Source organism: Ailuropoda melanoleuca, chromosome 9, assembly GCF_002007445.2.
Source record: "Ailuropoda melanoleuca isolate Jingjing chromosome 9, ASM200744v2, whole genome shotgun sequence".
Taxonomy (NCBI): Eukaryota; Metazoa; Chordata; class Mammalia; order Carnivora; family Ursidae; genus Ailuropoda; species Ailuropoda melanoleuca.
In genome coordinates, this window is record NC_048226.1 from 33,113,310 (window position 1) to 33,137,732 (window position 24,423).

A 24,423-nucleotide genomic window follows, 5' to 3' on the forward strand; every position below is an offset into this window, starting at 1 on the left:
AGAAAATTTGAACTTTTCAATGAATGTTTGAAAATATTTTGTTACTGATATTTTGACAATATTGGTCAAACTTTAATAAACATTTGTTTTTTTTAGGATAAGGAATCATGTTAGATAAATAAGAAATTAAAAGCCTTGATCTCAAGAGCAGAGAGAAACATTAACTATATAACATAAGGCAGAGTGAAACTTCTGAAGTGAGAGAAACGGTGTTAGACTGACGTCATCAAAGCTATCCTCACAGAAGTGGCTCTTGACTGGGATTTTGATAGAGAAGCCCTTGAAGGACATTCTGGGAAGAGGAAGCAGCTTTTGCAAAGATATGGGACACAGAAGAACTCAACCAGGGTGGGAAATAGCAAGTAGTTTGCGGCTAGAATGTTGTAATGCTTAGAAAGAAATTACGTGAAATGAGGCCACGAAAATAGTTTGTGAAGTAAAATCATTGAGGAATCCTTTGTATTTTAGGAGAATGATGAGTTGATTAAGGTTACACACTTAGAGCAAACTTGACACTAAATTTTTTAAAAAGCATAAGGTGGGGTGATATTTGTTATTTAAAGCATGAGAAGCCCATTTTATTTCTGGGATTGAGTTTGAGTATTTGTGAGTATGAAGTAACTTCTGGGGAATGAGTGACCTAAGAGTTGTTCAGACAACTTAGGTTAATATTTGTTTAAGGAAAAGCTTCTATGAGGAAAATACTTGAGAAAACTCACTGAATTTTGAAATTTACCACTCATCCAGTTCCTTTTTTATGAGGAAAAGGGGATCTTGTAGGTGGCCAGTGACAGAACTAAAAGTGGAAACCAAAAATAATAATAGTACTAGATTAAAAGTCAACATTTGTACCACTGAATTTAAAATGATTTTATGGATATTGATAAAATGGTTGGAAATGTAAATAAAACATGTTTAAGTGGGAAGCTTAATGATTTTTTGAAAGGTACTCCATTTTGTTTCCCTGGATTAATAGAATTAAACCATTTCTTATTATGCTTTCTCATGAATTTGCATTTTATTCACAAATACAAGCCTTATTTTCCCCTTAAAAACTGTATCAGGCCATTTTTTTAAAAACATTTATTTTTTTGAGAGAGAAAGGGAGGGGAAGAGCATGAGCGGGGAGGGGACTGCAGACTGCACTGAGCACAGAGCCTGATGCAGGGCTTGATCTCAAGACCCTGAGCCAAAACCAAGAGTTGGATGCTTAACTGACTGTGCCACCCAGGTGCCCCAGAGTACATACATTTTTTAAAAAGTACTGTTATTCAGCATCTAGCCAAGAGACAGAAACCATATAATAATTTGAACAGTGAAAATTTAATGTACATAAATATTAATTATAACATGATTAAAGGAACAGGAACTGTAAAAAGTAAAGTAGTAAAAAGTAAAGAGAACTTTAATGAATACAGGAATATCAAATTTAATAAGTATCTCCTAACCCCAGGACTGAGTTAGAGTGCCCCAAGAAGAGGCTGCCCTTTTCCTATGCCTGACAGCCCAGGCCTTGTTGGAGAGTGCAGCTGTTGCTCAGTGGATAGTGAAGTTGGTTTCTCAAAACGAAACTTACTGGAGATTCTCCCTGTGGAGTGCTGGTGGAGGCCAGCTACAGGAAGGTACTGCACCTTGGAATTTGCTGCACATGAGGGGAGTGTTACAGGGAAAGCTACTCATGGGGTGATGCCTTGCAGGTGGCAGCATGCTAGGGAAGCTGCTCCACAGAGTGCTGGGGTCGGTGTTGGTTTTGTGCACTGTGGGAATTGGGTACTTTAGAAGCTGCTCCCTGCGAGGAGCAAGATGCTAGAGAAACAGGTACTGCAGCAGCCTGGCTGGAGTGGTATACTGGAAACTGGAATGAAAATCCTTTTCTCCAGTGTATCTCCAGCTCCCTGCACTGACAAAGCTCAGCCTCATGCTAGCTGGCCACAGAGCGATATTTAAAGGGCCCAGCTCCATTTTCACAGCCCACAGTAATGTGTGGATTTGGAGATGGGAGGTAGTAAATTGATAGCCAGCTCAAGAACCTCTGACATACCTACCCTATGCCAGTTCAGGATATATTGTTTTGTTGGGTTTAAAGAAAGTACCAGATACTCATCTCAAAAATAACAAAATTTTCAAGTACATATCTTTGTGATACTTTTAGAGAATTTTGTTTTAAATTATTACAAAAAGCAGAGATGCCTGGGTGGCTCAGTCGGCTAAGCATCTGCCTTTGGCTCAGGTCATGATCCCAGGGTCCTGGGATTGAGCCCCACATCGGGCTCCTGCAGGGAAGCCTGCTTCTCCCTCTCCCACTCCCCCTGCTTGTGTTCCCTCTCTCGCTGTCCGTCAAATGAATAAATAAAATCTTTAAAAATAAATTATTACAAAAAACAATGGTCATTAAAAACATTGAACAGTATAGAAATGTTTAAAACGTAATAACTTCCATCTTATTCCTTAGTCCTTTAGTATCTGTATCATTTACGTCTTCTAAAGATAAAATTGTTAACAATTAGTATGTATTTTTTCTAAGTACATCTATAAGAATATATGTGTGCCTATATATATATATATATTTTTTTTCCCCCTAGTGATAGAGATTTCATAGATACTATATAGGAGCTCTTGTAGGTTTTTGTTCAGATATAATCCTTGCTCATTTCCTAAGCACTTGTGTAAGCTAGGTAAGTCACATAACCACTCTATTTGATTTTTTAAACTTTTGAAATGAAGGGACTTTTCCTTGAAGGGAAATTTAAGATCTGCAGTGGACATAGTTTGATAGTAGTAGTAAGGGAGGGAGAAGTAGTTTGGTAAACAGTAATAAGTTTTTAGTGTACGCTAGATGTTCATATTTTTCCATGTGTTTTGCAATATTAAACGTTCCTTATTGTGTTGAAAATTTACAGAAGTTTATATGTATCGCTGGTTTATATATACTACTTAAATTTCAGGGATGCTGGGTGGCTCAGTTGGTTATGCATCTGCCTTTGGCTCAAGTCATGATCTCAGGGTCCTGGTATTGAGTTCTGCATTGGGCTCCGTGCTCAGCAGGGAGCCTACTTCTCCCTCTGCCTGCTGCTCTGTTTCTGCCTGGTGCACGCTCTGACAAATAAATAAAATCTTTAAAAAAAAATTAAATTTCAATGAAATTTGAATTAAAGATTTATTTTTTGTTTTTTCTTTAGAAAAATCCTGCAAAAATGTCTCTGTACCCATCTCTTGAAGACCTGAAGGTAGACAAAGTTATTCAGGTATGTTCAAGTTGTTTGTGTAATTTTCTTTAATATATACAGTGTCATCTATTCTACTTACAGGTGAAGTGAAGCAAAGAACTTAAATAGCAGATGTATTCATTTTTACACTTACACATTTTTCAGTTTGTTGATTATAGACTAAAAAGTTACAGAAAAGCTACCAATTCTTTTTCATTTCACTGTGAATTAATGGACATGGGATATTATTTCTTTAAAACTGTACTTAAACTCTTTCAAGATAGCTTATTTTTAAGATTAAAATTTAAATTAAATATCATATACTTAAGTTGGTAAAATACACTTCAACTCTTTAGATGGTCATAGTTTTAAGTTAGTATGTACTTTGGATAGGACATATCTTTAAAAATAATTCTTTGGGGGCGCCTGAGTGGTACAGCGGTTAAGCGTCTGCCTTCGGCTCAGGGCGTGATCCCAGCATTATGGGATCGAGCCCTGCATCAGGCTCCTCTGCCAAGAGCCTGCTTCTTCCTCTCCCTCTCCCCCTGCTTGTGTTCCTTCTCTCGCTGGCTGTGTCTATCTCTGTCGAATAAATAAATAAAAAAATTAAAAAAAAATAATTCTTTGCCTTTACTTTGAAGTTAAAAATTACAGAAATGGTGAATGCTGTTTGAAGTAGTGTAAAAGCACAATGAAAGCAAAGTGATTTATTTCCTTTTAGATGGAAGTGGCAGACATTTCATGTGTTTATCTTCTACATGTCTAAATGTTAGATATTATAGTATTTCTAATTTCATGAAGTCCAAAGTTCTTTGTAGTCCTTCAAGTATTAACTTTGAAAATAGATGCTTCTGTTTAAGAAAGCTTGGAAATAGGGGTCAAGTCTTGGCTGTTTTGTAAGTTTTTATTCTGTTTAGCTGGGGATAATTTGTAGTACTTCAAAGCTTCTTACCCTGAGAATCCTTTTACTTGGGCCTTGGCCCCCGTTTACGCTAAGTAAGATTTACTTCTTAAGTATTTAATGGGCATAAAAATTTATTACAAACTTGTGATAAGTCTTAAGCAACGTCAAGGATAAAAGTGTCTTTTAGGCAAAATGTTGGCTTTTCTAGGGTGAAAACCCCCAGCAATAATAGTGGCAGCTGTATGGCTGAAATTGTTACCTGTAGCAATGATTGGGTAAATTTGGGGGGAGATCATGAACACATATATTCCATCATAAATCTGAGGATATTAAAATGTGGCTTATAAAATCTCTGATTTCTGTTCAGCTGCTAAAGTCTTTGATGCTTCAATTTTAAGAGGTTTGTTCAGTAACCTTAAATGCTATATTCTTTCTTCAGTATTTTGTCAGTATTTTTCTCATTGGGTTTTTATTTCTGCACAGTTCATCTGAACAAGCATACTTAGTTTTTAAAAAGCTTTTATCTGAAATACGTAACCTTCAAGAATAACAAGCCATTAATATGACATCAGAGCAGTAAATGATAAAGATTTGCATACGGATGTGGAAGATTGACTAATCTGTTTTCATTCTTTTTTGTTAGTTTTTATAGAATTGAACTGTTAAGCATCTGCCTTCGGCTCAGGTCGTGATCTCAGGGTCCTAGGATCGAGCCCCACATGGGACTCCCTAGTGGAGCAGGGAGTCTGCTTCTCACTCTCCCTCTGCCCCTTCCCCCACTCGTGTGTGCGTGCACCCGTGCGCACACACACATCTCTCTCATTTGCGCTCTCTCAAGTAAATAAATAAAATCTTAAAAGAAAAAAAATTTGAACTCTAACCATAGCTGACTTTGAGCAGAGGTTTTTGGTTTTTGAAACAGGAAAAGGAAAGTTGATATTGACAAATGTTTGATTGGAGAATAGGTCTACAAACACATCACACCTCTTTAAGGAAAAGCAAATTGTATAGATACTTCCATTAGAAGACATTTTATGTTCTGAGCAGGAAGTTAGCTGCTTGGAGATGTAACCATGAGTAAGAAGGGGGGAACATGAGTTTTTACTCTTTCTTTATCTGAAAATATTCCTTCCTGCCTTAGCCACTACAGTCTTGGGCTGGTTTTTCTTGTTGCTGTTGTTTCCTTTTCTCTGATAGAGGTATTTAAGTTTATTTTTGTTCTTGAGATGTCCTTGCACAGGTAGCATTTATTTCTAATCTTCTGCCCTTGTTACACCACAGCAAAGCTAAATTTGCAGCAGTTAACTGGCAGTTCATATTTTGTATTTTACAAAAGCCATTAGGCTGTTGCTTTCAGCAGCATAAAATCCCAGAATCTCTATCCATTGTGAATCCTTAACAGTTGTCTGTGGTTGTTATACCTACATAAAGTAAGCTTTTAAGAAACAGTGATGTAACAGAAACCCAGTGCTTACAGTCTCCTAAGACAGTGAGCATGGCTCCACATGCTCTGGCAGTAACTGAGTAATCCTTGGGGAGCCTCATCACTTTTTTTTTTTTTTTTATAGTTTGAGATTTCACATAAGTCTGAAATAATTTGCTACATTTAATGGCATATAGTCTTTAAGCCCTTGATGTACCACCTTCTGTTTTATTTTTATTATAGATTACATAAATATATAATTACTAGCTTTCTATATATATTCTCACTTCAGTATTCCTTGGATAAGGAAAAAAGCAATGAGTAAAGAATAGAAAATAATGTAAAAAGGAACAATTTTTAAAAATTAATACATTTTATTATTTTTTTATTTTAGAGAGGAGAATGAGCAGGGGAGAGGGAGAGAGAATCTTAAGCAGACTATACACTGAGTGCAGAGCCCGACTTGGGCTCTCATGACCCTGAGGTCATTCATGACATGAGGTGAAACTGAGTCAGGCACTTAACCGACTGCATCACCCAGGTGCCCCAATACATTCTATTTTTTAAAGCAGTTTTAGGTTCACAGCAAAATTGAGTGGAAGGTACAAAGACTTTCCATCTTAATTCTCCCTCCCCCAACACATACACATAGCACATCCTCCCACACTGTTGTTATTCTCATCTGTGTGATACATTTGTTACAATTGATTAACGTACACTGACATGTTATTCAACCACTCAAAGTCCATAGTTTACGTTAGGGTTCACTCTTGGTGTTGTATACTTGGTGTTTTGACAAATGTGTAATGACATAGAGGCACCATTGTTGTATAGAATCTAGTATCACATAGAAGTCTGTATTACAGAATACTGCCCTAAAAATTCTTGTCTATTCTTGCCTCCCTCCCGACTCATTTCTGGCAACTTCTGATCTTTTTACTGTCTCTGTAGTTTGCCTTTTCCAAAATGTCAAACAGTTGGAATCATACTGTATTCAGGCTTTTCAGATTCCTTTCTTTCACTTAATAATATGCATTTAAGTTTCCTCCCTGTCTTTTCATGGCTTGATAGTTCATTTCCTTTGAGTGAACAGTGTTGTGTTTTTTTCCTTAGAGATTATCCAAGAAATAATCCACTGGCTCCTAGCTATTTTTAGCTGATAGCTGGTGAAAGAACTTTGAAAATTCAATATACTTGGAGCTTGTGGACTATTATTTAAAATGGTAGAGATTTTCATTGCATTTTATTTCAGTTTAGAATGTGACAAATTGTAAAACAATAAATACTAAAGTATGATGCAATAACAAGCATGTCAGAACATTTACAATCCAAATGAGTGAAGTAGGATCCAGTGCCTTTATAGGCTATACTTATTTAAATTAAGCATCCATCACTCCAAGCATCTTTGGGACTATTCTTGTCATTATTTTCAGGGCTAGGTTAAGATATAAGGTATAAAACTTCGTTATGTAATCCACATATTTCCAATTAAGTAAAAAATGATATGACAGATTGGCCATACAACCAATCTTACCTCTAAATGATACATGGCTGTTTTAGAAAGTCAGACCTATTTGTATAGGAAAAAGGATTTCATTTTGGAATACTTAATGTAACATGGGCTGTGAAGGCAGCCTGAGAGGGGTTCCTGGCATACTTGAACATGAGTAGCATTTTGATAAATATATACATTGCAAAACGATTTTGACAAGTTTGTTTAAAAGTTACAAATTACATTATTTCAATCATTATCCTTTTATGTCTGTGATAAAGTATGCATTTTACATACTTTGTAATTTTTTTTATTTAGTATAGTGTATTACCTTCTTATAATTGCTAAAATGAAGATGAAGATAATTTCAGTAGGATATGCTAGAATGGCAAAATACTAGCAATGTAGTAAGATTTAAACTTTGGGGTGTTTTTCTGATATGTGACTTGCGTGAATATGGTTGAGCTTTTTCCTTATGCAAATAAAATATTAGACTAGTTAGTAAAAAAAATGAAAATGTAAAATGTGTAGCCATACATTTTATAATGCATTTTGAAAATACTAATTTATTAATTTTCAGCAGCACTATGAAATATTGGCTGTATGGTACTTAGTCAAATTTTATATCATAGTGTTAAAATATTTAGAATATGAAATGTGTTTTAGATTTGCAGATTTTCTTTGAAAAACATGTTGAAGTGTGTAAAATTAAACTACTGTTTAAATTTTTTTTAAAAGATTTTATTTTTTTAATTTATTTTAGAGAAAGAGCAAGTGCAAGCAGTGGGGGGAAGGAGCAGAGGGAGAGGAAGGAGAACCTCAAGCAGAGACTCTGCCCTGAGCGCAGAGCAGATGCAGGGCTTGATTTCAGACCCTGAGCTCAAGACCTAAGCTGAAATCAGGAGTAAGATGCTCAACTGACTGAGCCATCCACACACCCCAAAAGTAAACTTTATTGAATAAGACTTCAGTGTTTTAGTTTCTTCTTAGAAGTACTAAATTTAACTTATAAATTATATAAGAATTTTTAAGTAAGTGTATGTATAACATTGTTATATATATGAATTTTCTTTTTTCTTTTTCAGGCTCAAACTGCCTTTTCTGCAAACCCTGCCAACCCAGCAATTCTCTCTGAAGCTTCTGCTCCCATCTCTCAAGATGGAAGTAGGTTTATACTTGAGTTCATTCTTCCTGAACTAAAATATGTTTAAGTCTTCTTTTACTGAAATAGGGAATCCAAGATTTTTTTAATCTGCAGCGTGAAATAATGTGGTTAAAATTCTAGTAATAGAAAAAAATGTTTCCTTCAAAAAAAATAACCCTTTAATCAAGAAAGTAAACTGTGAATATGAAGATAGGTTTTATAACTTAATCAGAATTAAGTGAATTAAGTAAAGTCTCAGCCCTCATAAGACCCTAACTTATGACTGATTGATTTATGAAGAAAACTTATATGTGAGCTATGCCCCATGCTACTGCTCTTGAACTTCCTGAACTGTCCCTCCATCTTTTGGGGTGAGGGTGGGGTTTGAAATTTTCAACCACTTCCTTTTGGGGGAGCTTCCCAAATTCTGGAATCTTCATTAGGTCTCCATATACTTATCTTTGGTTCCTTTTCCTTCTAAGTTTATAGGGATTTAGGACTGAGCCCCTAAATAATACGACTTAAGATAAAAAGAGTATTAAAATAGGTTTTTGTAGCCAGACATAGCTATTGATAACATTCTTTCAGAAAATTCATTTTAATCACAAACTGTGAAAAAAAGAACAGTTGGAAATAGTACCTAACTCTGCTACTAAGTTAAGTACTGTTAATGTTTAAATACATTGTTTCCAAGATTTCATTGGAATGTGGTTAACTTTTTTTAAATAAGATACTAAATAGACTTCTGTAAGCTTTGGTTTTTTTTTTATTGTAGTTCAGAAGAATCATTTCATAGCAGTGTTTATTAAATGAGTTGTAAAGTAGCTGGCTTGACAATAAACATTTTAGTCAGTTGTTCTGAGGTGGAGAATCAGTGGTATGCTTATGAAATTCCTAATCAAAGAGATGTATTTTAAGAAAAAAGAAAGGTAAGATAATTTATTTGGAATAATTATTTCTGTCTTGACTGTTTCAGCTTTTTCTATATTTCCCATTTGTAATTATCATTATAGAGATAAGGAGACGATTTTCCAAATTGCTAATTTAGATTCATTCTAGATTTTATAGCATACATGTAATTTTTTAACACAAGTAGAAGCCATAATAACAGTTTTCATATTAAATATTCTAATGGGTTTTTTAAATTTATTTATTTTTTTTATTTAAACTTATTTATTCATTCATGTTAGATCTCTATCCTAAATTGTATCCGGAGCTCTACCAGTACATGGGCCTGAGTTTAAATGAAGAAGAAATCCGTGCAAATATGGCCTTGGTCCCTGGAGCATCAGTTCAGGGGGTACGTATACTGTACTTACTTTTGATTTGTATAAAGCCATATTTTAGACATAGACAAGTGATCTCCTTCTCTTCATGGCCAACTCATAAATTTATAACTTTAGCGTTGACCTCTCTTCTCTAATTTTAGACTGCCTTCTGGATATCGCTTCTTAAATGATCTACTTTCTTTTGACCTTTTACCACTTTTCTAATTTATTAGGAGTTAAAGATCCAAATGCCTTTGACTAGTCCATTTTCCTTAGTCTTCTGCATTTAGTCAGTTACTAAGACCTAGTGATTCTGTCCTCCCCATGTTTCTTGTATGCACTTTATCCATTCCAGTCCTACTATAACCCTCTTCAGGGTTTCTGTACTTCTTATCTAGATTATCACAGTCATCTCTTAAATTTTCTCTAGTAACTTCTTATATCAAACAGTACTAAGCCGCTGCTAGGTTAATCTTTCTGAAATACAGGTCTGTCGTACGTTTTTTTTTTTTTTTTTTGGTCATAATCTTTTAACATTCCAAAGTCTAAAGCTCCCTTGTTCTGGCAAGCAGTTAAGTTACATGTGCATCAGCTTGGTCCTTCTGAGGCTTGATTTTACATGTCGTTAGAGTAGGTCTGAAACAGCCTTTATTGTAGGGTTATGTAGCCCTATTACCCAAGATGTGTGTCCCCTCGGGTTCTCTGCTGAAGGCCCTGGGTATTCAGTAAGCACACCACTTTTGCTGGTAGGACCTTGGATGTCTGCCAATCCTGTGTGATCTGCAGGAAGGCTTAGCTTACAGCTTCCTGCATGTACTTTGCCGGGCCTCCGGAGCTTTACCTCACAGATACTGAGATTAGTATTTAGCAGACGGTTCAAGGAGACCTGTATATAGATTTCTGGAGCTTTTTCTCTGTGTAGCTCCTTCCTCTTTGAGACTCAGCCCTGAAAAGTCTTGCTGTTTTACTAGCTCTTCAGCCTTCCTGATTTTTGTCCCCCCAGCTTACAAGAGTGCAGTGTTCTGCTTGGGATTTGTACTTCTGCGTTCCAGTCCAGATAGTGGTCTGGGTAGCCAATTCAACTCCAGCTCGAGATGCATTATTGTTTAGAGGCTGGTGCTTGGAAGTCTATAAAGGGGACGCATTGTTGCAAGTTCCCTGGAGACCCACTCGAATGTGAGGCTGAGTGCAATCCCCACTTCTCTTAACGAGCTTGCGCAAAGTGGCCGTAAGAAAGCCAGGAGATGAAAAGGCTCACCTCACATGTTTCCTTTCAGGGATTACTGCTCTACATTGCCTAATGCCCAATGTTCAAAAACTGTTGCCTCCTATTTTTCCAGATTTTTAGTTATTTATAGCAAGAAGGTAAGCCTGGCTCCATTATGACTGCCCGCAGAAGTCTGGGTTTTGTTTTTGTTTTTTGGTGTTTTTTTAATAAATTTTACTGTTGGACATGGAAGACCTATTTAAAGGCACCTCAAAGAACCCCCTGGATTCCAAACATAGTCTCGAACCCATTATCTAGCAGCAACCCAATTTCTTCTTGGTAACTAGGATTAGTCACACTTGCCTGTTCAGTAATTTCTTTTTGCCTTTGTTTCAGTGGTATATGAAGTCCAAAACAGCAGTCAGGTGATGATCTTCTAATTCAGGGGAAACGTTGTGTTCCCCAGTTGAGGCATTCCTCCCTCTTAAATAAGACCTTCACACTGTAGAGCTCAAAATGTGGGGACAGGATGCAAAAGTTTTGTGTGTGTTTAGATATAAGAGTGAGAGGAACCATTCCCATGGCCACACCTTGGTTTCCAGACCTTTTATTTGGGCCTTGGAAGAAAATGCATCATGTATTTGGTTGATCATTCAAAGCATATATTGTATCCTTTAAGGTAGAACTCCTTTAATGGGTTGTCTCCCACTGGCACCTTAAATGAGTAGAGATGAGACTCAGTAGCTTAAGAACCCACACATTCCAGGCACTGTGCCAGGTGGATACAATAGTGAACCACAGCAATGCCCCTCTCCCCACCACACACACTTCTGAAGCTCACATTGTAGACAAATAAACCAGTGCTTATGACATGAACCAAATGAAAGAAGAGTAAGTGAATAAAGTGCTAGGGCTATATTTTGACATAGTGAGCATGTATGTTCTTTCTGAAGGGTTAACATTTGAGTAGAGAACTGAGTGAAATGGAGTAAGGCATGTGAATGTCCGGTGGGAGAATATTCCGTACAGTAGTGATGGAACTTGAAGGCTTTCAGGCAGAAATGAACTTAGTGGACTTGAGAGATAAGACTTGTGTGTTGAGCAGAGGAAGCAAGGCAGGACATGGCAGCAGATGGCATTGGAGGGGTAGTGGAGACCAGGCACTGTGTGGCATCGTACACCATGGTGTAAGGGATTGGGATCAGAGTTGTAGGAGTGGTCTAATCATGATTTCTTTTCCTTTTTTAAGATTTCTTTGCTTGCTCTCTGTGGAGAATCAGGAAGACGATCTAGAATGTTATTGTAGTAGCCCTCGCCAGAAATGGTTGCTTGCTTACAATGGGGGAAGGGGACAGTGGTAATGTGGTGTTGGTCATAATAAGTAAGAACACCTAGTAAGTCAAGTACTTAAAAATATTGCCAGAAGAAATATTTTCCAATAGTAATACCCACTCCAAAGGCCCCTCAACCCTTTTGTTTGTTCTGTATTCCAGCTAAACTAATTCATTTGCTTTTAAGTTTTTCTGTTTCTATCCCATTACCTGATTTTCCTGTGTCTCTTATAGCTGTAGTCATTTCTCTTTTGAATCTTTATAATCTCACAAGTAATATTTTTTGGCATTGCATTCTGATTTCTAGTGTAGTTGTGTATGTACAGTATTCCTGTTAGACTATTAGCTTTGGAATATGCTATCATAATTACCAGGAATTCTGAACAAAAACTTTGCCATCTGTGGTGATTATGTAATTGAGGTTCCTCTTTCCCTATGAATGCTGCTCTGAGCATCACAGTTCTTAAGTAGGTTAGAGGTGGTTTTTTTTTTTTTTCTTTTTTTGACAGATTCCAACGAAGAAGCCTTTGATTAGCTCTTCCCTCACTGTCTTTTTGGTTGAGAAAAGGGTTCACTTAAAATAAAAAACCAGTTTTGGTCAAGAAAACTTGAGATAGTGATCACTTAGAACATTCCATTTGAAACATTCAAAGATCACCTCAGCCGACGTTGGATTCACCCTCCTAGTGAAAGGGTATATAACCTGGACTTTAATCCACATCATGTACATGGGATTGATGACATCATGGGTGAACCATTAGTCCAGCAGGATGATAAACCCGAAGCCGAGGCTGCCAGTCTAAGACAGTACAAGGATGTGGCAAAGCCAGTCATTGAATTATACAAGAGCCGAGGAGTGCTTCACCAGTTTTCTGTCACAGAGACTAACAAAATCTGGCGCTATGTTTACATGCTTTTCTTGAACAAGGTCAAACCAACCTGTTCAGTCCAAAGAAGCATACTGAGCCCGCCCAGTGGAAGAACCAGGAAAATGTCGTTCTTTCAGTTGTATGTGTAGTACTTTGGTGCCGTGTCCAAGTTAGAAGCTAGTGGGGATAGCTTACAGTGTCTTTTCTAGTGAATGGTGAACTGAAATGAAAACGAATGAGTAGAAAGTGTTCCTGAAGAGGCTCCTCTCTGTCTTTCACGAGAAGGGTCACCTACACATGTCAGAGATGCCTCTGCATGTCTCTAGTCCTTCACAAGAAAGCAAGTGCAGGCTGGACTTAAGTGGTGTCGAACTCAAACTCTAGCTGATTTCAGACTGTCGTGTTGTTCCCATAGTAGCCTTTTCGCACGTGACGGTGTAGGCCTTTGGTTCCCTCCGTTCCCCGAAGGCTGTTGAACCACAATACCAGGAAGCCTTGTCCCAAATTTTCTGGTATGTGCCCTTCCTGGTGACCATGCAATTGAAGCATCAGTTGCTCTTTCTGGTTGCTTCCCTGGCCTTGAGTGAGTGTCCACAATTTTTCTGTTAAGAGTGATACCTTTTTTGCATTACATACTCCATAGAATCTCTCCTTTGCAGACATCTGGAATGAACAGATTTGGCTTCCAATATTTTTATTAGACTATTTTTTTACATCTGTTTTCTCCCTCTCTAGGCTATGAAGTAATACAGATAGTTACTGCTTTGAATTCTCTTAGATCTGAGAGTGAGGGGAGGGTGTGAAATCGCTTCCTGCACCAGGAGCTGAGCTCTGCAGAGGCTCTACTTACGCTGCTGGGCTGACTCTTATGGGTTGACACTGCCCTTTTCTTTTATTGTGAAAAAAATAAAATCCTCAAAGTCTTTGGGAGTTTTCAAAAAAGTGGGAGATACTTACCTACATAAATGTTAAAGGATCATATCTTGTGTATAAAAGTAATAAGACATAAGAAGTTACTTCACTAAAAGAATAGCTTTTTATTCAAGACAAAAAAAAAGTATTTTGAAATGCTGCTAAATATTGATGCTGACAGTGTTTTTCTCCTGTGAGTGACCCAAGCATATTATGAATAGTTGGTAAGGGAACGGAGCCTGTGGGTTGAGGAAAATGTTGCACTAGCTGTGCCCAGACTGCGTATGGCAGCTTTATGATTATGGGAAAACAAATTCTTAAAAATTTCCTGTCTATTCCAAAGATGCTTTCTATGGGATGGCCATTAAGTCTAGAAATATAGATAATACAATTTTGTCATTCTTTGTAATGTAGTATCAATAAACCATTTATTAAAAAAAAAAAAACTTGAGAAAATTGAAAAACTGGAAACAGGGTATCTGCCATGCTTCCCTCCTATAGCCGTTCTTGGTCAGTCTGGTTTGTGCATATAATTGGTTAATCCTTAAATGTTCATTACAGAGAACGAGAAATATATTATCCTGTCTTGCGTGTGCCAGTACTCATGTAAACATGCAGTTTTAATTCTCACAGTGGCACTGTGAGGTAAAAAGGTTCCCTCTCTATAGAAATGCTGAAAGGATCAGTAGATGTCTAATAAAGATCAGACCACATATAAAAGAACCCTCTGGAAAATACTGTGTGAGTTTTAGCAGTATGGTATGGCCTTTAAACTCAAGGATAGGGGCGCCTGGGTGGCACAGCGGTTAAGCGTCTGCCTTCGGCTCAGGGCGTGATCCCGGCGTTATGGGATCGCCCCACGTCAGGCTCCTCTGCTATGAGCCTGCTTCTTCCTCTCCCACTCTCCCCTGCTTGTGTTCCCTCTCTCGCTGGCTGTCTCTATCTCTGTCAAATAAATAAATAAATCTTTAAAAAAAAAAAATAAACTCAAGGATAATACATTTGGAGACAAGCCAAAGTATACATGAAGTACATACCAGTGAATTCAGAAAGTATGTCATTGAATCTACTGGAGGTGATAAATTTCCTTAAGAATTAGTAAATAAAAACTAGGGTCCTTTTTGCATAAGTCAAACTTTATCTGAAGGAACCGTGCAGATTACTTTTTGGGAAACCACAAGTGAATATATTCAAATTAATTATCATTTTAGGTTTTTCTTTTTTCATGGAGAATGTTTCTAAGTATTGACACATTGTGTGTGTTTTTATTAGCAGTTGGTAGCAAGACCTTCCAGTATGAACTATATGGTGGCTCCTGTAACTGGTAACGATGTTGGAATTCGTAGAGCAGAAATTAAGCAAGGGATTCGTGAAGTCATTTTGTGTAAGGATCAAGATGGAAAAATTGGGCTCAGGCTTAAATCAATAGATAATGTAAGTATTTTAAATTGTATTTCAGTTTGTCCAAATAGCTTGAAATATTAAGTGATCACTATTAGAATAATTTACAGTGGGAATGTTTTAATTAATTATAATATTGCATTTATAATCAAGATCATTTTAAATTTGCTTATTTTTTTCACTTGGTGATGCCTTATTCTGAAGAGGCAGAGTTTGTACTTCATTACCTTAAATGAATTTTTTTTTTTTGAGTCTTCTTTCTGGAATAAAGTTCACTGGTCTTCATATATTATAACATAGTTTATACAAATAAAATGGCATTCAAATAGGGCATTATATGTGATGTTAAGAGACTGACCAGTGAGAATCGGTGGCCTTTATGGCGTCTATTTTTAAATTAAATAATGATCATTTAACTTGCGAAGTCGGTTTGCGGGTTTATTATTTCCATCCTTCATTTTGAATTTAATAGGTCATTTTTTGAGTAAAAGTTATTTTCTAATTAGGGCAGCCATACCTTTACCTTTGTAATTACTTTACCTCTTACCTCACTGTACTGAAGAAATTAAACGGGGTTACTCTCTGAGGAGGCATTTAGGGTTGTTAAGGATATGCTGAGTCTTTATCCCGATTTGTGGCTCTTGGATTCCTTATTAGTCTTAAGTCTTATCGTCCAACTTTTTCACACAGAAAATGATAATGAGTGTCCCACACTGTGGTAAATGGCTGAGGCTGGTCTTGGTAGGAAGCCCCAACCCTGCCTGCCTACCCACCCAGAGGGCTGAGGACATCAGTGACTACACACATGTAACTTATTCAGGACACAACAGCGTGTTCTTTCGAAGCCCTGACTTCACTGCTCTCCCTTTCCTTTCAGTGATTAGTATGTGCTGCCCATCTGCCAGGATTTCTTCTCTGCTCCTTCCTCTGTCTTAAAAGACAAGACACTCTTCATAGGCCCCTATCTCCAATGCACTTATCCCTGCAGTGGATTTCTCCATTTGGTCAAAACTCACTGCTCTGACCATTTTACAGGGTGCCGTGTAGTTTTCAGTACTGCCCTAAGGTAAACTGTAAGACACAGGACAGAAGTTATGTTTGATCCAGCCTAAGGGGATAGAAAGGGTCCAACTTTGTAGACACTTTCATATTTTACCAATTTTACTCTTCTTTTATACTTGTTTGTTTACATTTTCTTCAACATCTGAGTTTGGGAATTTATAGGAGTATAAATACCCATGTGGGTTTCGTTCGTTTACTGAACTTGAGTTTTCTGTATTTCATAGTGGATTCCTTCTAAGAACTGGAGTGGTATTGAATGTACCCACCTTTTTAGGCTGTTCAATAAACCCAATCTTATTTATCCTATAATTTAGCAAATGGGTTAAGGAGTCCTTCAGCTATAAGGAGAGTTATGACCTTACACTAAACTATCATTTTTTAAACTAAAAGAAATCATGAAATTTCTAACAGTTGACTCGCTTTCCCCCTAAACAAGAACCATGTGCCAATACCTATTTTTGTATTCTACCAGACCCATAGAAGCTTACATTTATTATGGAAACCCTACTTTATTTTCCTTAGACTTTTTATTCCAAGATGAAGGGGATGATTGAGGTTGGTCAGGTGGGTGGTGGGTCATGAGGTAGAAATTACTAGTGAGATCTCACATTTTTCCGTTATTTTTTGGGGTCATTGCCTCGATAAAATTTTCAGTTTCCTTTTTGGGAGTAACGACACACATATTCATGTAGCTTCTTTCCCTCTCTTTCTCTCTCTCTCTCTTTTTTTTTTTTTTTTTTTTTTTTTTTTAACTAGGGTAGATTCCTAATCCGAACAGTTTGTTCCTAATTTTCCAGCATTTTTAAACCATATCATAACAGTGGTAAATAACCAAAGTTATTTTATTATTCTCTAGGGCATATTTGTTCAGCTGGTCCAGGCAAATTCTCCAGCCTCATTGGTTGGTCTGAGATTTGGGGACCAAGTACTCCAGATCAATGGGGAAAACTGCGCAGGCTGGAGCTCTGATAAAGCACACAAGGTGCTCAAACAAGCTTTTGGAGAGAAGATTACTATGACTGTTCGTGACAGGTGAGTTGACTAGACAGTTCACATGGAAACTTTCAAAGAGTAACTTGGACCAATAGAAGAGTGAAATTTTTAATTTAATCCATTATGTTTACAGGCCCTTTGAACGGACAGTTACCATGCATAAGGATAGTACTGGACATGTGGGCTTTATCTTTAAAAATGGAAAGATAACATCCATTGTGAAAGACAGTTCTGCAGCCAGAAATGGTCTTCTCACAGAACATAACATCTGTGAAGTCAACGGGCAGAATGTCATAGGGCTGAAGGTAAGGAATAGAACTCATGTCTTGTGCTGCTGTTTTATTTTAGCAGCTGTCTTTTCCATTTGTGTGTTTTGGTGGTGTTTTCATGTTGACCTTCAAAATAAATAGAAACTCAGTGGGGAGATGGGTGACCTGGGGCTCTGGCTGTGCTCTCAGGCCAAAGGAATTACTTGGGCTATCTGTAATTAATGTTCCCATAGCAAAGGGCTTGACTCTGATCTCAGCAGTCCCTTGAACTAAAATTCTGTGGAGACGTGGGCATTGAAGATTTTGATGACATTCTGAATGAATGATTGCTCAGCTTTTTCAGCCCAGGAATTGGTAGGAAATGAGTCATGGTTTCTGTTTATATTAATACCTTGTTTTTTTCCTCTACAGATTCCTAAATATGCCTATTTTAAAGTGTAAAGGTTTTCATTAAGACCTGTTTATTTCATAAACTTCGTTAAGAATGCACCATTAACTGAGGGTAGTATTGTATGTGAGGAAAATTATTTCATCTTCAGTAATGAACAGATATTTTGGCTAAAATATCTACTCAATTTACTTAGCAATTTTGTTTCCATCTGTAAAATGGTGATTCTATAGAATTAAACTTGGTAAGAAGAACTGGAAAAAAATTATAAATATTAAGGGTCAGATTTTAGAGAACTTAGCAAAAAGTAAGAGGACATACATATTTATCAAGAATAACATAGTTTCATATTTATGAAATAAAGCCTTAGTATTAATTTTCATTACGTGTTTTCAACAGGATTCTCAAATTGCAGACATACTGTCAACATCTGAGACTGTAGTTACTATTACAATCATGCCTGCTTTTATCTTTGAACATATTATTAAACGGTAAGTAGACAGTACTTCAACTTGGTGCTTATGGTCCTCTGAGTTAAAAGAAAGTACAGTGCTTATATTAAGTCTCAAATCTTTGGTTCTTTTACCTAAGGGATGACATGGCATTTATCTAGAAATTTGAAGTTACTTATTTATATCAGAAGAATTGGTAGGTAAGGACAGTCCCTCACAACTTCCCAAGTACTGAATAAAATTCACCATACACTTCTGAAATGTTGACGTTTTCTAGTTGAAAAGAGGTATATGAGCAGAAGTGGGCAGACTTTCATTTCAGCTTTCAGTAAAGTTGACTGCAGTTGCACTCTGCCTGCAGCTCCTCTGCTCAGTAGAAATCTATTCTGGTAGTTCATGATGGAGCATTCTTGCCTATGGGATGTTAGGAGTAATGGTTTTGTTCTGAGAGCATCTGAGGGGGCAGGTAGATTCGTGTAGGGGTGTGGGATGTGGTGCTAGGATGGGCCTCAGGAAATGAGGATTGGACAGCTGGGTAGGGGAATAGAAAAGAGGCAGCAAGTGTTGTTATCTTCCCTAGAACTTTTAAAATCCTGGCTTCTATCATAGCTTTTTTGCCAAGCCAACTTAGATCCTTCTTTCAGAATCTATCTTGCCTGTGGAAGTAAGATTTAAAAGATTAAAGACAATAACCTTAATAAAATTTTTCAGTTTCTGGGTAGGAAAAAAAGGCAAGTGTTATAGTCAAGACTACTTGTTCTCTTAAACCAGTGATAGGTTCCCTCTTACCATTTCCCTCCCAGTGCATAACAGTGTTGTCGTTTTCCTTGTTTTTAGTCATCAGCTTTAATATACCAGGACTTACTTGTATCTTATCTAACTTTTCTAGCCAAGGTACAGATGGCGTTTCATACTGGGTACATTTGCAAACAGCGAGATTCCCCTGAGACTCCTAGATCTGAACTCATTAAAAAAAAAAAAAAGACCTTCCCTCTCCCCACAGTCCCACTTGATGCTAACAAGTGCTAAGTTTGAATGGGAGTTTTCTTGGATTAGCATAGCCTTTTTGAAAAAAGAAACCCAAACCGCACTATTTAATAAAGTGATTCTCCCATAGGATGGCACCAAGCATTATGAAAAGCCTGATGGATCACACCATTCCTGAGGTTTAAAAGTCATGGCACAGTGGAAACTTCACCGAACTTCTCCAGTTTACTTCTTGGGCAACTTAACTTTATATTATGCACATGAAGCTTTCTAGGAGCCAGAGAGCATATGCTGCATGAAGACCTTTCTATCTTACATCATGGCTGGGAATCTTCCTGTTTTGATTGGATATCTTGTTCACACTTCAAGATCGTTATAGCCTTATCCTGGTTTTACAGATGTGAAACTTTGGACAGATTAACTGATTTTCATAGAGTAGTTTCTCTACTGGAAACCCAGTGCTTTTATAAGCCATTATGATTAGAATGACTGATACAGGCTTAGCTCTGTGTTAGAACCAATCACCTTTATCTTACATATCAAGTAGTGCTGTTCATATTACTTTACTTCTATGGTATAATTGCATTTTTAATGTGTTACCATAGTACATATAGAATGATTGCTTTTGATGGTTTTTTAGTTTGTGAGTGTGTGTGTGTATGTATGTGCCTGTGAAACACCAATTAAGTACACTGGTTTCATTCCATGTAAGCATTATACAGTGTATGTAGGTTGCAAGAGATTGTGTTGATCGTCATTAACTTGTAACTACCTTTACTTAATATGCTTCAACTGTCGCCTTAACTGTGTTAAGCATCTAGAATAAAAGCCAAAATATAACTATTGCTGCCTTTCTACAACCTAAAATGCAGTTCTATGTTAAACTGAAATGTACACTAGCCCAGAACAATTTAATGGTACATACTGAGCTATAACATAGCTGCTTAGTTGCATTTGAGATTTTCTAGTCAATTGTGTAATGGAAATTTCTTTCTTTAAAAGTTACTGGTATTACTTTCTGAGAAATGAATCACTATATATTAAATGTAAAAATTCTCATACCAAATAGGATAAACTCTTGACTCCTTTATTTGTAGATTAAGTGGAATAATACCTAATTTTGTCATTTAACATTCTGTAACCTAGCTACTTTGGGATGGTCTTAGGATGTTTCCCAGGTCATTTCCTGACCCCTCCCCACAAACAAAATGGCAGTGACCTTTACCCTCATTTTTTTCTTTTTGGTTTATGCCTATTCCATCTAATTCAATATGTATAAATAAAGTTGACTTTTAGTCTCTTGCATCATTTGGAAACTGTCCGTGCCTTTCACCAAACTTGAATGTGAAGTTCCCACCTTGGGCCCATGGGAATTGTCTCCCAGAGCAGCGGCCATCCGGAAGCGCTCTGCCGAGACAGTAGAGTGTGTGTTAGGAGAAGTGCTTCAACCTGTGAACCGCAGATGGCCAGCCTGCACGCTTCAGGCTGAGCATCAGGACCGCACGGAGGCCACGGACGCTCCCTGCAACACCTGAGACTGAGTCCTGTTTAATGACACGACGAACTTTGAAAACTGTTACCCTGGGTCATTTTTCCTCCATGTCATACAGCCTACAAAATAAAACTCTTCTATAGTCTTTAAAAACATTGTCATAATATAAAAGGAAATCAGCAGTGTTGCTTTACAGCTTACCTTGTTGAAATTCGGAAAAGCAAACCGAATGTTTCCCAGTTTACCTACCTCGTTGCCTAGATTTGGGTCTGAGGTTGGTTCCAAAAATGTAAGAATGAATGACATTCACATCACTTAAGTATGGTTTTCTAGAAGGATCAATACTTGAAGCTCTTAAAAGGTACTAATCTTGGTAATAATAAATCACTTAAATAAGAAAATGAAAACTGCTTTCATTACAGAAAAATATTTTTAATGTAGAAAAGATGAGCATTTAATAGCTATAATGAAATAAACCGTTCCTATACACAGTAAACTTACTGTTACAAGAATTGTTAATCTTTCCCCAGGTTCTTAGAATCTGAGGACAGTAGGTTATACAAAGTAACCACTTCATGAAAACACATACCCAAAAACCCAGATGGGCAGCAATTCTGTAGGTTAGGAAGACAAAACAGAGTGACTCAGAAGTAGTAGAGTATACTGCACATTTTCTTGGAAAATTCTGAATTGTTCAATGTTTTCTGAAAGTTTTCCCATTTCAGTTTCGTATCTCTTAGCTACTTTACTTTGCCACCCAAACCTGTCTTCTGACCATCAGCATACTGGGATGATCGTCTGCCTTACAAATGTAACGCTTCCTCCCTAACACTGCCATATCTGTCTGCCTTACAGGATGGCAACCAATGGCTTTCATTGAAGTTGCCATGATTTAGGAAGTTTAAAACCACAAATGTCTCATGTGGTAAAACTTCTAATTACTATCATTGCACATTCACCAGTTCATTTAAAAGTCTGGTTTAAAAATACATTAAATAGAGTTCAACTTAACATTCAAGAGAGGAAAAGGCACTTAGTATTGCAATTTCCAGAACATAATTTGTCTGTCTTCCCCTCCCGTGATGATACTGCTACACTGTTCATTCATCCATATACATGTCACAGCACCTAAGAGAGAGAGACCTTGTGGTTAGATAGTAAGTTGACCAGGGCCCCCCAAAATACACTCTCAAGTACTATGTTGTCTTCTCTCATCCTGTAATTAGGTGTATAAATTAAAAACTGGTACAAGAACTTCTGAGTAATAAAACCACTTAAACGTAAAGCTAAAATAACGGGATGCAAACAGCGCTTCCTACAGCAGTAGTCAGGACACGGATGAGAGGAGAAGGTAGGGAACTGGTGGAAGTTTGCTAGTTCTGTTCCTACGGGAAGGAGTCAAATGTTACTTAAGCCAGTAAGTTGAGGATGACGTAAACAGATCACTTTACGATGTTAAGGAAATAACCACATAACTGAGTGACAGAGGGAAGGGAATAAGGGGACAGTTACTGGTCACAGTGGAAAGTAAATAGGTACTTATAGCCATAGATATTAGAAGAATTAAAAACCATTAATCTTCCAGAAGATGAAGAGGCAACCATGCCGAGGTACACAAATACCATGAATCTCCACGAGATACTAAGTGGAAAAACCCAAGTGGACAGAACAGTCAACATGCCTACAACCTACCCTCTCAATCGTAAGAGGGCACACCTCCAGGATAGACTGGAAGGCATCCTTTGGGGAGGAGAACGTTGGGGGTGGGGTGGGGTGGGGTGGGGCCAGTGGTGGGAAGAAGATCGTTTTCATTGTAATTCATTATTTTTGTGTTTGGGTTTCTTTAAAACTATGGGCATGTATGTAAAACAATGATTCCAGCTTTTACTATAGTTTTTAATTCTCCACGTGGAAGTTAATGTAAAAACTTCCTTTTTGGAATCAAATGTCTGTCAACATCAATCTCAGTCCTGAAGGACCCAAGAGATTGCAGATCACCTGGCCCACCAGGGTGCTGGAGGGGACCACTGGCCGAGTGGAGGGAAATGGTGTGTTTCCTGCCTGGGAAGAGGATGTTTCCTGATGGGAAGAGCAGATTTGAGTTCAGCATTTTAGGAAGAAAGGTGAGTCAACTGCATAACTGCTTACCTGTGTGGCCCTGTATTCTCTCACTGATTTTTCCTCCGAGCAGGTCCCAAACAAGTAGCTCACCAGACTGACTTCCAGATAAAACAGAATTTCCATCCCAGATAAAGCATCTGCGGGCATGAAGGAGGGGCTGTGTTACCCTGGCCAAAGCAAGCCCAAATGACAGGGTCATGAATTTGTACATGTCTTCCCCCATTAGCAACTCAAAAAATATACCTCTGGGGCTCGTCTGAAGTCAGAGAAGAGATGAGCATCCCTGTCTGCACATCTATGACGTTTAGACAGCCATCTTCCCCTGTGCTGAGGACATGGCGACTGTCTGTAACACAAGGTGGCACGGCTTCAGAAGTGTGTGGGAGATTATTCTGACATTTTACCTCTGGCAGAACGTTCACTTTCATGCTCCTTGAGCTACTTGTACTTGACTGATGACTCTCCTCTCTTTGAAATGCTTCTAAGACACAGGGCTGATGACCCTTTGGTGTGAGTTCATTTGCATATTATAAATTAATTTCTCCTGTGAGCTGACGAATTAAGAACAGTGTCCACTACTGCTTCTCTGTAGGTGCCAATGGCATAAGTATACGGTATTGTGCCATGAAGCAGTCTCAGATACAGGCGACACTTTTTATCGGCAGTTTTCCTTTTTACATTCTTCTTATTTTAAAGTAATAATTCCAAATCCCCCAGTTATCATCTGTATTGAAAAGGATCATACTACCTGGGCTAAAAGCAGTATCACATACAGTCCCTGAGTGGCATGGGATCTGGTGCAATATGGTGGCCGTAGTGAGGTCCCAAATATTCACTGTGCCTTCTTTGGTGCCTGAAACCAACAGTGTACTTGCAGCATTTAAACTAATTGTATCTACCTAAGGAAGAAAACACAAAGTATCCATTTAGGGTTATGGTCAGTAGTGGTTTGCCCAGGCTGACCCCACTATCTGGACTGATTAAGGTTAAACTCCACTGTATGGCGTACTGATGAGGCTGATTCAGCAGACGGCTTTCAACATCGCCTACTGAATTATTTAAAAATGAATTGCTTCATATGCTAGTGAATTAAATGAAATATTGGTAGGGTAAATGTAATGCTGGATTTTTTTTTTTTAAGATTTATTTATTGTTAGAGCGAGCATGTGCGAGAGCGAGTCAGGCGGAGGGGTGCAGGGAGAGAATTTTCAAGCAGACTACCCACTGAGCATGGAGCTGGACAAGGGGCTCGATCCCACAACCCATGAGATCACGACCTGAACCAGGAGTTGGATGCTTAACTGACAGCCACCCAGCCGCCCCATTTGCTGTTTTAAAATAGCCTACAATTGCCAGGTTTCAGAATGATACCTCCATGAGTTATAAATCATACCACGGTGCCGGACGGTGGGAGGCACAGCTGACCTGTGATTATTTGTGGGATTTGGGAAAAGCAGGGGCTCTCTCAAGGTCATGTCTGCATGCCCACCTGGAGTTACAGA

General features: G+C 37.8%; 2 protein-coding genes across 4 annotated transcripts in view; one reads left to right on the forward strand and one right to left on the reverse strand.

Annotated features, from left to right (window-relative positions):
- SDCBP (syndecan binding protein) overlaps positions 1-20,611 on the forward strand; it is a 36,706-nt gene extending 16,095 nt beyond the window's left edge. For 2 of the 3 annotated variants that reach the window (XM_002918335.4, XM_019798682.2), the window contains 8 exons: positions 3,180-3,245; positions 8,111-8,189; positions 9,360-9,469; positions 15,029-15,190; positions 17,076-17,251; positions 17,346-17,517; positions 18,269-18,360; positions 19,439-20,611. In XM_002918335.4, coding sequence (XP_002918381.2) covers positions 3,195-3,245; positions 8,111-8,189; positions 9,360-9,469; positions 15,029-15,190; positions 17,076-17,251; positions 17,346-17,517; positions 18,269-18,360; positions 19,439-19,493 — 897 coding nt within the window. In that variant the 5' untranslated portion in view covers positions 3,180-3,194 and the 3' untranslated portion in view covers positions 19,494-20,611. The remainder of the gene's footprint in view (positions 1-3,179; positions 3,246-8,110; positions 8,190-9,359; positions 9,470-15,028; positions 15,191-17,075; positions 17,252-17,345; positions 17,518-18,268; positions 18,361-19,438) is intronic. The other variant, XM_019798683.2, reaches the window with a different exon arrangement.
- NSMAF (neutral sphingomyelinase activation associated factor) overlaps positions 20,458-24,423 on the reverse strand; it is a 59,342-nt gene continuing 55,376 nt past the window's right edge. Inside the window, exons 29-32 of the mRNA XM_034668915.1 lie at positions 23,670-23,820; positions 23,165-23,267; positions 22,949-23,058; positions 20,458-21,928 (exon numbers count right to left, since the gene is read on the reverse strand). Coding sequence (XP_034524806.1) covers positions 21,834-21,928; positions 22,949-23,058; positions 23,165-23,267; positions 23,670-23,820 — 459 coding nt within the window. The 3' untranslated portion in view covers positions 20,458-21,833. The remainder of the gene's footprint in view (positions 21,929-22,948; positions 23,059-23,164; positions 23,268-23,669; positions 23,821-24,423) is intronic.